The 13,296-nt window shown below is 46.4% G+C and overlaps 1 protein-coding gene across 2 annotated transcripts in view; it reads left to right on the top strand.

The window, feature by feature from the left end:
• The window catches only part of LOC132825971 (collagen alpha-1(V) chain-like), a 499,923-nt gene that overhangs the window by 186,956 nt on the left and 299,671 nt on the right, over positions 1 to 13,296 (top strand). For both annotated transcript variants that reach the window (XM_060841664.1, XM_060841663.1), the window contains exon 5: positions 12,198 to 12,332. In XM_060841664.1, coding sequence (XP_060697647.1) covers positions 12,198 to 12,332 — 135 coding nt within the window. The remainder of the gene's footprint in view (positions 1 to 12,197; positions 12,333 to 13,296) is intronic.

Raw genomic sequence — 13,296 nt, 5'->3', positions numbered from 1 at the left:
TGGGGCTGGGCAGGTCAGGATGTAGACCAAATAGCTGCTGCTCATTTTATCATGCTTGGGTTTATTACTGCATAGCCTTCTCACAGACAGGCAAGGGCTGTAGCTGCACTGCTGTCCTTCTGCAATAGATGGGAATCTGGACAGAATCCTTCAAAAATATCCCAGGATATTTTTCATGCAGCAGATTACACTGAGGTGCAGTGTCTGTTTGTACTCAGTGAAACCCAGCAGCTGTAATACACAGCTGTAACAGGGATTGTATGTTTCTGGTTTGTATTTGGCAGAAGGAGTGGTCATTGGTGACATCTGGCCAAGTGTTTTGACACTTGAGAATAAGCTCCCTGGGAACTTTAACCTGAGGCTCCTTTCTCCTGATGCCAGGGAGTTGTCTGTGTAAAACTTGCAAGGAGAACGTACACAGCTCCCATCCGAGTGCTGTACTTGGACCGTCGATTGTATAAGTGATGTGCAATGTGAGAGTAGATTTTGCTGAAAAGCTATTTTGTGGTGAAGAACAACACAAATTAGCATCAGGGAGACAGAAAGCTACACTGAGCATAATCAGAACCTCAAAACTGCAAAAACATGTTCTGCCAAGTTGGAATTGGAGTTTAAAGAGTACCAGATGTGATTCCATCCCTGTATGTTCTTTGCCAAGCTGCACAAATTTGGCTTAGTGACACTGAAATCTGATGCACACATCACTCCGAAAATCTCTCTCTCATGTTCAAGTAGAATGAAGACTCGCACTGAGGGATTGCTTTCTTAGCCTCACCTCTCAGTGAATCTGCCAGATTAGAAACAATCTCATTTGCAGCCAGGTCATTCTCAAATTATGACCTGTGTTCATTTCCTGTGACATTTGCTCTCCTCACCCACCCTCGCCTTTTTTTAGATTAGATTCCCTACAGTGTGGAAACAGGCCCTTCGGCCCAACCTGTCCACACCAACCCTCCGAAGAGTAACCCACCCAGGCCCATTCCCCTACATTTACCCCTTCAACTAACACTACGGGCAATTTAGAATGGCCAATTCACCTAATCTGCACATCTTTGGACTGTGGGAGGAAACCGGAGCACCCGGAGGAAACCCATGCAGACACGGGGAGAATGTGCAAACTCCACACAGACAGTCACCCCAGGCTGGAATCGAACCTGGGACCCTGGTGCTAACCACTGAGCCGTCGTGCCGCCCGTTCAGGAACTGAACTGCTCTTTCTCATGTCCAATAATGTTGAAGGTGTTATATAAATATCGATATAGATAGGATGGTGAAGAAGGCATTTGGCATGCTTGCCTTGATTGGTTGAGGAATTGAGTATAAGAGTCAGGATTTCATGTTGCAGCTTTATAAGATTTTGGTTAGACCACACTTAGAGCATTGTGTTCAATTCTGGTCACTGTGTAACACGAAAGATGTGGAGGGATTGGAGAGGGTGCAAAAGAGGTTTATCAGGATGCTGCCTGGATTAGAAGGTATGAGCTGTGAGGAGAGGCTAGAAAAACTCAGTTAAAAATCACACAACACCAGGTTATAGTCCAACAGGTTTAATTGGAAGTACAGGCTATTGAAGCGCTGTTCCTTCATCAGGTGGTTGTGGAGCAGAATCATGCAACACAACTTTATAGCAACAGGATTGCAGTGTCGGGGAATGTAATATTAAACAAATCGAGCTGAAGTCTTTCATCTTTTAGAATGATCATGTTAGTTTCGGTTCCTTCATATGTAAATCCCAGAATTTTTATAAAGTCATATTTTCAAGGTCGCTTTTAACGATAGGTGCCATCTCAGCTCAAACAATGCATTGAAGGTGTGAAGTTAAAGACTGTCTGTGTCCCAATGTTAGGTCAGACTGATTCTGTTTCTAAAATGGGAATTGCAGAATCTTACATGCATTTGTGCAGATTTTGAGCAAAATAAAATGTAATTCTGCAAGTACAATTTCACCCCATAACCTTATGCATGTGTGTGTGCAGGGGAGATGGAGTGGATGTGTACGTGGGTGTGTGTGGGGGTGCGAATGTCTGTGTGTCAGTGTAATAGGGTATACATCTGTGAGAGGGGGCATGTGTGGGTGTGAGTGTGGGGTGTTTGTGTGAGAGAGAGTGGATAGTAGTGTAATGTAATATGAACCCAAGGCCTTGGTTTTGGCTATCCCCATGGGTACCAAACTTGACAATCAGCCTCTGTTCAGCCATTTTGTGTGGATGCCAGCTGTGGTAGTAGAAACATTAGGGACATGTAAGCGATTGCTGGACAAGCACATGGATGGCAGTAAATTGAGGGGTGTGTTGTTTCGATTGATCTTAGATTAAGATAAATGGTCAGCACAACATCATGGGCTGAAGGGCCTGTAGTGTGTTGTACTGTTAAAAAAAAAGCATAAAAAATAAAGGAACGGTCCAAGGTGTCACCTCTTTCCAAAGCAAGGTTGTGTATTAGGCTTCAAAACAGTAAGCTCTCGACCCAACAGTTCAAATTGCTGTCATCCCCCACTTTGTGTTCATTCTGAGTGTGGAGAGGTGTGGACAGGTCAGAAGGCTTTGTTGTGAGTCTGCGCCTGGGCCTGGCCAAAGTGACCATTAACAGGTCCAAGCAGTGGGCTGTGGAGGGGGTCAGCATGCCTGACTGTCTACCCCTCTTTTGTGGTTACATTGGTACTTGGGTGTTCCTCGACAGAGCACACTGACGCTCACTGGCACAGTAGAGGCTTTTAGAGACTGGTACGCACTGCAGGGGCTGGGTGCATCATCAGCCTGAAGAATGTTATTTTGGTTTAGTTAGTTTTCATTCCCTTTGGTAAGTCTCCATTAACCATTTGCTTAAATATTGTTAATGTTGCATTAAGGACACATTTGGTTAATTTATGGTTTAAGAGAGGAGAACAGCAGTCATAACAATTCAACTCTAGCTAACCCTGGCTTCTGGCAGTGAATTCTATAGATTTACCACTTTTTGGCTGAAGAAGTTCCTCCTTATCTCCATTCTAAAGGGTCTTCCCTTTACTCTAAGGCTGAGTCCTTGGGTCCTAGTCTCTCCTACCAATGGAAACATCTTCCAACATCCACTCTGTCCAGGCCGTTCAGTATTCTGTAAGTTTCAACTAGATTCCCCCTCATCTTTCTGAACTCCATTGAGTAGAGTCTCTGAGTTCTCAAACGTTCATTCTTGTGAACCTTCTGTGGACCTGCTCCAGGGCCAGCACATGCTTCCTAAAATCTGGGGCCCAAAATTGCTCACAATACTCTCAGCGTGGTCTGACCAGAGCCTTAGAGACCCTCAGAAGTACAACCCCGCTTTATATTCTAGTCCTCTCAGAATAAATGCCATCATTTCATTCACCTTCCTAACTACCGATTCAACCTACAAGTTTACCTTCAGAGAATCCTGAACTAGAACTCCCAAGTCCTTTTTCACTTCAGATTTCTGAATTTTCTCTCCATATAGAAAATGGTCCATGCCCCTATTCTGCCTATCAAAGTGCATGACCTCACATTTGCCAAAGGTATCTGCCACTTCTTTACCCATTCTCCTAACCTGTCCAAAAACCTTCTACAGTTTCCCAGCCTCCTTAATACTATGTGTCCCTCCACCTGTCTTTGTATCATCTGCAAACTTAGCCAGAATGCCCTCAGTTCCTTAATCTTGATCGTTAACATATAAAGTGAAAAGTTGTGGTCCCAATACTGAGCCTTGTGGAACACTACTTATAGCAAGCTGCCATCCTGAGAAGGACCCTTCCTTTCCCACTCACCACATTCTGTCAGACAGCCAAGCTTCTATCCATGCTAGCACCTTGCCCCTGACACCATGGGCCACCTCCCGTGTGGCACCTTATCAAAGGTCTTCTGTCAGTCCAAGTAGATAACATCCATTGGCCTTGATTTTTATGTCGTCGTTGTCTACAGGAATAGTGCCAGAAGACTGGAGGATAGCAAATGTGGTCCCCTTGTTCAAGAAGGGGAGCAGGGATAGCCCTAGTAACTATAGGCCAGTGAGTCTCACTTCTGTTGTGGGCAAAGTCTTAGAGAGAATTGTAAGGGATAGGATTTATGAACATCTGGATAGGAATAATGTGATCAAGGATAATCAGCATGGTTTTGTGAAGGGCAGGTCGTGCCTCACAAACCTTAGTGAGTTCTTTGAGAAGGTGACCAAGGAAGTGGACGAGGGTAAAGCAGTAGATGTGGTGTATATGGATTTTAGCAAGGCATTCGATAAGGTACCCCATGGTAGGCTACTGCAAAACATAAGGAGGTATGGCATTGAGGGTGCGTTAGAGGTTTGGATTAGGAATTGGCTGGTTGGAAGGAGACAGAGGGTAGTAGTTGATGGTATAGGTTCATCTTGGAGTGCAGTTACTAGCGGTGTTCCACAAGGATCTGTTTTGGGACCATTGCTGTTTGTCATTTTTATAAATGACCTGGAGGAGGGGCTTGAAGTCTGTGTGAGCAAGTTTGCGGATGACACGAAAGTCGGTGGAGTTGTGGACAGCGAAGAAGGATGTGGCAGGTTACAGCGGGATACATATAAGTTGCAGAGCTGGGCAGAAAGGTGGCAAATGGAGTTCAATGTAGCTAAGTGTGAAGTCATTCACTTTGGTAGGAGTAACAAGAAGACGGATTACTGGGCTAATGGTAGGCTACTTGGTAGTGTGGATGAGCAGAGGGATCTTGGTGTCCATGTACACAGATCTCTGAAAGTTGCCACCCAGGTAAATAGTGCTGTGAGGAAGGCATATGGTGTACTGGGCTTTATTGGTAGAGGAATTGAGTTCCAGAGTCCTGAGGTCATGTTGCAGTTGTATAAGACTCTGGTGCGGCCTCATCTGGAGTATTGTGTGCAGTTTTGGTCGCCATACTATAGGAAGGATGTGGAGGCACTGGAACGAGTGCAGAGGAGGTTTACCAGGATGTTGCCTGGCATGGTAGGAAGATCGTATGAGGAAAGGCTGAGGCACTTGGGGCTGTTCTCATTGGAGAAAAGAAGGTTTAGGGGAGATTTGATAGAGATGTACAAGACGATTAGGGGTTTAGATAGGGTTGACAGTGAGAACCTTTTTCCGCCAATGGAGTCAGATGTTACTAGGGGACACAGCTTTAAATTAAGGGGAGGTTGGAATAGGACAGATGTTAGGGGTAGATTCTTTACTCAGCGGGTTGTGAGTTCATGGAATGCCCTGCCAGTAGCAGTGGTGGACTCTCCCTCTTTATGGTCATTTAAGCGGGCATTGGATAAGCATATGGAGGTTATCGGGCTAGTGTAGGTTAGGTAGGATTCGGTCGGCGCAACATCGAGGGCCGAAGGGCCTGTACTGCGCTGTATTTTTCTATGTTCTATGTTCTATGTTCTTTGGTCTAACCTGCTCATTACCTCCTCAAGGAATTCTAGCAGATTTGTCAGCCATGTTGTCCCCTTAATGAAACCATGCTGACTTGGCCCTATTTTACCATTCACTTTCAAGTATTCAGAAATCTTATCCTTCACAATGGTTTCCAAACTCTCTTACAAATGACTGAGACCAGGCTATTCGGCCTATAATTTCTGGTCTTTTGCCTCACTCCCTCCTTAAACAGAGGACTGCATGAGCGAATTTCTCGTCCTTTGGGATCCTCCCTGACTCCAGTGATTCCTGAAAGATCACTACTAAAGCCCTCACTATCTTCTTCAGCTATCTCCTTCAGAACTCTGGGGTGTAGTCCATCTGGTCCAGGTTATTTATCCACTTTCAGACCTTTCCATTTTTCGAGCACCTTCATCTTGGTGATGGTGATCATAGTCAGTTCTGCCCCTTGACTCTGTCTCCATGGTTGGGATTTTACAGTTGATCCAGTTTCACTCCAAGCTGACAGACTCCCTGCGCCTCCTGCCTGCTCTTGCTCATGCCCTATTTCCTGCAGGGATTCGATTTCATTCTCCCCAATTTCTCTGCCCCCTTGGCACTTGTTCAGACAATATAACTGTCCACACCAGCACCTCCGATTTGTCATCCTTTATCTTCAGCTGAGGACTCCCCCCATTACTCCTATTGAGTCAGGTGGACAGGATCCTCCAGTCTGTCTGAGCCATTTCACACACACCCGCTCTCCGCCCTTCCTCTGCCTCCCAGAACGACGATAGAGTTCCCCTTGTCCTCACCGCCTCTGACCAACCTGTGGTCCATTAGACCACACCCCACTCCAGTATGACGCCACCATCAAACACACCATCCCCTCCCCCATCAACATTCCAAAGGGATTTAGGTTTGCTCACTGAGCTACAAGGTTCATTCCCAGACGTTTTGTCACCCTACTTAGTAACATTTTCAGTGGGCCTCAGGCGAAGCAGTGATGAAAATTCCTGCTTTCTATTTATATGTTTGGGTTTCTCTGGGTTGGTGATATAATTTCCTGTGGTGAAGTCACTTCCTGTTTCTTTTCTCAGGGAGTGATCGATGGGGTCTAACTCAAAGTGTTTGTTGAGAGAGTTCCGGTTGGAATGCCATGCTTCTAGGAATTCTCGTGCGTGTCTCTGTTTGGCTTGTCCTAGGATGGATATGTTGTCCCAGTTGAAGTGGTGTCCTTCCTCATCTGTATGTGAGAATACTAGTGAGAGAGGGTCATGTTGTTTTGTGGCTAGTTGGTGTTCATGTATCCTGGGAGCTAGTTTTCTGCCTGTTTGTCCAATGTAGTGTTTATTACAGTCCTTGCACGGTCGACCAGGTAACACTGCGTTCCTGCTGACAGTGTGCTGTCCTCTCCATTGAGTTTGTGGAAGGTCTTTGTCCGTCCATAAGCATGACCCTGAGTTTATCCTTGTTCTTCCTCCCCTTGCTTCCCTCACTGCCCTCTCTGTCCTTGGTCTGCAGCAGCTTCCAACACAAGCTCAAGGTGACAGCAGCAGCTCATCGTCTGACCCAGCACTTCACAGCCTCCAGAGCCAACACTGAGCTCAGCAATTTTAGATCCTCACCTCAGCCCCCATTTTGCTTTGTGTTTGTTTGCTGGTTTGTGTTTTTGTCATTCTGTCATCTCTCTAATTGATTTTGTTTTCATAGAGCAAGTGATTCAGGATCCTCCCATTCACACCTCCTCGAGAGACAAGTCTGAATTTTTACTTACCCATTCCCTCTCCCTTTGGTCTTTGCATCATTAAATCTTTTGTCCTTAAATCTCTTCTTTGTTTGGGCTGTGGTGGTGTGGCTGCAGCAGAGAGGGTTGGCTCCTCCCAGAGGTGTGGCCAAGTGAGCTCTGACTGTTTGAATTGTATCCATTTTGAGAATTTGTTTGTTTTTAATTAAAGTGGTTTCTGGACAATGGTATCACCCATCTCTTTCCACACTGTCAACATGCATGTGACATTGGGAAATCATTGAGATCTGCTCACATTGGCCTTCTCTCACACTCTCTCTATTCCCTCTCTTTACCTTTTACTCTCTCTCATTCTCCCAATTTCACTCTCTGTCTCCCTCTGTCTCTCTAACAAAAACAGATGTTGCTGGCAAAACTCAGCAAGTATGGCAGCATCTGTGGACAGAAAGCAGTGTTAATGTTTCGAGTCTGGTAGCTCTTCACCTCTGTCTCTTATTTCTGTATGTCCACGTGTTCCTGTCTCTCTGTCTGTCTCTCTCTGTCTTTGTCTCTCTCTCTATCTGTTTCTCTCGTTCTCTGTCTCTCTGTTTCTCTTTATCTTTCTTTCTGTTTTTGTCTGCCTCTGTTCGCCTCTCTCTTTCTGTTCCTCTGTCTCTCTCTGTCTTTCTTTCTTTCTTCCTGTTTTTTTTCGTCTCTACCTTTCTCTCTCTCTGTCATCCTCTCTCTGTGTTCCTGTGCATCTCTCTCTCTGCCTCTGTCTTTCTGTCTCCATGTTTCTCCCTCGCTTTCTCCACACCCCCCACCCACCCATCTCTTCCACAATCTTATCTTCTTTGTCTCGTGTGTGGAATTCATTCATTTCACATGCAGCACATTTTTTTGATGATACATTCTGATACATTTTCACTGTAAATAACATGAAGCTAAATTATTAAATCCTCATTGTGCTGGAGGGAATAATTAAAAATCCTCAATATCTAACAACTTTCATTCTTACTAAACTACAACAACAGTTTGCACAAAATTCTAAACTGTACCAGTTACTGCAGCCCCGCCAAGCTCCTCAACACGGAACCCAAAGGACACGTGAAACCCTCAACTTGGAATACGAAACAGGCAACTCTCAAACCTCACACAGCACAACCCAAACTCCGTCCATGACAGAATACAGAACCTCCAGCCTCCACACCAACCCAGGGTCACAATGAGTGCTGAGTGAACAGAGACCTCAGGGACTCTATGTACGACACAGGATTGACAGTGGGGGAGGAGCAGGATGATGATGTTTGTGGAAACCTGGTGTTATGTGATTTTTAACTTTGTGGAAACTCATATTAATGAAACAAAGAGAACAGCTACTTGTTGGTACAGGTGTATGAGCCCCGTGTTGTTTAGATTACAGGCAGCAGCTGGAGCTGGGTACTTGCTCAGATCACCTCCCAGTTTCATCCCATCTGTCTCTCAGGTACATGAAATGAAAGGGTTTCATTAACAGCTGCACAACTTCACACAATCTAAGTCTCTCTCTCGCTCACATCTGTCTCCGCATGGGGGGTCACAGTCAGAGATCCGGGGAAACAATTCTCCAACATCAAACGGAGAGAGAACAGGAGCACAAGCTGCAATACACACAGGGATTAGCTCCTTCACAAGGAGACTCCTCACACAGGCAATGTCAATACAATTCATTTACATTAGCATTTTCTCAGCACTGACCCTCCGACAGTGTGACACTCCCTCAGCACTGACCGTCTGACAGCGCCCAATACCTCAGCACTGACCCTCCAACACTGCGGCACTCCCTCAGCACTGACTCTCCGACAGTGCCCAATACCTCAGTACTGACCCTCCAACACTGCAGCACTCCCTCAGTACTGACTCTCCGACAGTGCCCAATACCTCAGTACTGACCCTCCAACACTGCAGCACTCCCTCAGTACTAACCCTCCAACACTGCGGCACTCCCTCAGCACTGACCCTCCGACAGTGCGGCATTCCCTCAGCACTGACCCTCCGACAGTATGGCACTCCCTCAGCACAGACCCTCTGACAGTGCCCAATACCTCAGTACTGACCCTCCAACACTGCAGCACTCCCTCAGTACTGACCCTCCAACACTGCGGCACTCCCTCAGTACTAACCCTCCAACACTGCGGCACTCCCTCAGCACTGACCCTCCGACAGTGCGGCATTCCCTCAGCACTGACCCTCCGACAGTATGGCACTCCCTCAGCACAGACCCTCTGACAGCGCCCAATACCTCAGTACTGACCCTCCAACACTGCAGCACTCCCTCAGTACTAACCCTCCAACACTGCGGCACTCCCTCAGCACTGACCCTCCGATAGTGCGGCATTCCCTCAGCACTGACCCTCTGACAGTGCCCAATACCTCAGCACTGACCCTCTGGCAGTGCGGCACTCCCTCAGCATTGACCCTCTGGCAGTGCCCACTACCTCAGCACTGACCCTCCGACAGTGCCCACTACCTCAGCACTGGCCCTCTGACAGTGCGGCACTCCCTCAGCACTGACCCTCCGATAGTGCGGCATTCCCTCAGCACTGACCCTCTGACAGTATGGCACTCCCTCAGCACTGACCCTCTGGCAGTGCGGCACTCCCTCAGCATTGACCCTCTGGCAGTGCCCACTCCCTCAGCACTGACCCTCCAACACTGCGGCGCTCCCTCAGCACTGACCCTCCGACAGTGTGTTGCTGCAGTGGTATTCTGGATTATATGGTGGTGGTTCATGAGGGCATTCTGAGCCCCCAGCCTTTGATCTCCAAGACATGTGTGGTAGCTTCTTAGCTTCTTAGCCACATTAGTCCTGATGAGTTTGGGAGTGTGATATCCAGCACCTTCCACAGCACGGACCAAGTGGGTCTCTTTTGCCCAGCCTCCCTCGGCCTGTTGGGAATTGATCACTGGCAAGGAGTAGGATTCGTGCAGAGAGTGGAGTCTGAATAATTGGATTTTCAAAAAGATTCTTAAATTGGGAAGGAATTTATTTCCTCTGAGGTTGAGGTGGATGTGAATATCATTGGTTACTAATGTTGATAATTTGCCTTTCTTTGTAACCAGTTCACGTTGTTATTTTCCATCTTTTGTTAAAGATCTGAATTATATCGTGAAACAACAATTAATGTTTGCGTTTTAACAATATTTCTCCGGACCATTCTAGGCCCTATCAGGCAATGGTTTCTGATATTCAGGATTTGTAATTAGTTTTGAAATGAAAGATTCTTTGCGTGAATTGTCAGGCTCCAATAAAATGATCAATGAACCGTAATCCCAGGGTCAGTCCACCAGAGAGCCTGAAACAGAACATGGCCTTGAGCCACGTTGTACCAAAGCTGTCAATGGACAGGTCAGACAGGCAACCAATACCAAATGGAATTTAATCTTGAAAAGTGTGAAGTGATGCATATGGCATTACCAATGGGGTAAGCGAGTACGTAATGAATGGTAGGACTCCCAGGAAGTACAGAGGAATAGAGGATAGATGTGTGCATAGATCCTTGAAGACGGAAGGACAGATCGATAAAGTAGTTAAGAAGGCAAATGGAGCACTCTCCTTTATTGGTGAAGGTATTGAATGCAAGAGCAAAGAGCTTATGATGAAGCTGTATAAAACTGTAGTTAGGCCACAGCCAGAACACTGTGTGCTGTTCTGGTCACTACACTATTGTAAGGATGTGATTGCATTGGAGAGAGTGTAGAGGAGATTCACCATGATGTTGCCTGGAATGGAGCATCTAACTGCGCAGAGTGGCTGGATCGGCTTGGCTTGCTTTCTTTGGAACTGAGAAGGTTGAGGAGGTACCTGATTGAGGTGGACAGTTAGAGTTCTGAGGGGCACCAGTCAGAAGAAATCTAGAGACACCACAGCAGCAGTTGGAATTAAAGTCAAATGAATAAATCTGGAATGCAAAGCTGGTCTTCGAGATGGGGACCATGAGACCATCATCAATTGTTGTAGAAGCCCCATCTGGTTCACAGATGTCCTTTTGAGAAGGATTTCTGCCATCCTTATATGGTCTGGTCTACATGTGACTCCAGATGTACATGTGGTTGATTTGTATCTACTGTCTGAAATAACTGGGCTATTAGGGATCAGCGACCAAACTGGCCTTGCCTGGGACACCGAGTCCATGGGCTGCTGCCCTTGTACAGACTGTGGGAGGTCGCTTGATGCCCTTTGAAGGATTCTGCTGGTTCCCTCCCCATTCTTGAACAATAACCTTCATTAATGTAGGACCTTTAATGAGACAAGTGTGCTAAAGGGCAACATAGGACATCAGACAAAGAGTTGACATCAATGAACGTCAAGTGATAATAGGTCAAGCAGTTGTTAGATTGGTCAAAAGGGAAGATTTTAGTGAGCCCCTCTTACTGAGTGATAGAGACATGGCAAGGTTTAGGAGGAATTCCAGAGCTCAACACCCAGACAGCTAAAGGCACAACAACCAGTGCTGGAGCCATGAGAACTGGGCAATGATCGAGGGACTAGAATTGGAAGAGAGCAGAGATCTCAAATATCTTTACGTTACCTGGCCACAGTATTCAACTCCTGGGTGAAGACAGAACCCTTGTTATCTGTACAATGATTGCTACATTTACCTTCAGGACTCAGGGTTCATTGCATATGAAATGCTCTGAGATGTTCCGCAGTGAGGGAGAAGCCATCTGAAAACCACAAAAACCTCAATAATATTACAGAAACAGTATCCTGTGGCAGCAGGGTCAGTGAGCAGAGGGACACAGATTGCAGGGAATCATTAAAAGAACCAGAGGGGGAGGGGAGGAGAATGCTTTTGATTCAGTGAGTTGTTATGTTCTGGGATGTGCTACCTGAGAGGGCAGTGGGAGCAGATTCATCAGGAACTCTCCCAAAGGGAATTGGACAAATATTAGAGAAGGGGACTTTTCTGACCTAAGTTGTGGGGCAATAAGGGAACAGCAGGGAGAAGGATTGATGAGAGAGCTGGAACACACTTGATGGGATGAATGGCCTCCTCCACTACCAAACATTTCTGATAAAACAAGAGGGCAGTAAGTGGAGGAACGTTGTGGATGGCCAGGTGCACTATGTTTCCCCTCACTGATGTGATTTTCTTCTTGTTTCAGGGTGAAATCCAGCAACTCCTTATTGTGCCTGACCACCGAGCTGCTTACGATTACTGTGAACATTACAGCCCAGACTGTGAGACCCCCCTGCCTGATTCACCGCAGTCTCAGGATCCCAACTTTGATGATTATGATGTAAGTAACTCCTTCCTTAAGATCCATCTGATGGGCTTCGTGCTGTCTTTTTTGACTGTTCCCCAAGGAAAGGCCATTCCCAGAATCTGCTGGAGTTGCCACCTTACCCGTGGCCATCTTCCAGGAGGCTATGTCATGTGACTTGGCATCACTCACCAGCCTCACCCCCACTGCCTTGCCATTGGTCACCCCATTGTCCATCCTCACCATTGGTCCACCCCAGTAATGGCCCATATGGTCATGACCAATTGGAAAGCTCAATGAGAAATACTAGAGTCATGCAGGATGGATCCTTTGGTCCAACTGCTCCATGCCAAACACGAACACAAACTAAACTAGTCCCATTTGCCTGCTTGTGGCTATATCCCCCCAACCCTTTCCTATTCCTGCATCTATCCAAATATCTTTTAAACGTTGTAATTATGTCCACATCCACCACTTCCTCAGGAAGTTCATTCCACATGCGAACCACCCTCTGTAAAAAGAAATTGCCTCTTATGTCTTTTTTGAATCTCTCTCCTCAGCTGAAAAATGTGCCCCGTGGTCTTGAAATCCCTCATCGTAGGGAAAAGACAACTACCAGTAACTCTATCAATACCTCTCATTATTTTATAAACCTCGATCAGGTCGCCCCTCAACTTTCTAGTCTCCCAGCCTATCAGCCTTCCTTTATCACTCAAACCTTCCATACCAGCAACATCCTGGTAAATGTCTTCGGATCTCTTTCCAGCTCGATAATATCCTTCCTGTAACTGAGCGACCAGAACTGGACACAGTATTACAGAAGAAGCATCACCAATATTCTGCAAAATTTCAACATGTCAGTCCAGCTCCTCTGCTGAAAGGACTGAGCAATGAAAGCAAGCGTGCCAAACACCTTTTTAACCACACTGTCTATGTGTGATGCAAACTTCAAATAATTATGTACCTGCACCCATAGGTCCCTCTGTTCCACCCAATGCCC

The sequence above is a fragment of the Hemiscyllium ocellatum genome, chromosome 21, assembly GCF_020745735.1.
Source record: "Hemiscyllium ocellatum isolate sHemOce1 chromosome 21, sHemOce1.pat.X.cur, whole genome shotgun sequence".
Classification (NCBI taxonomy): Eukaryota; Metazoa; Chordata; class Chondrichthyes; order Orectolobiformes; family Hemiscylliidae; genus Hemiscyllium; species Hemiscyllium ocellatum.
Note: the sequence above shows the minus strand (reverse complement) of the source record. Positions and strands in the feature narration are given on the sequence as shown.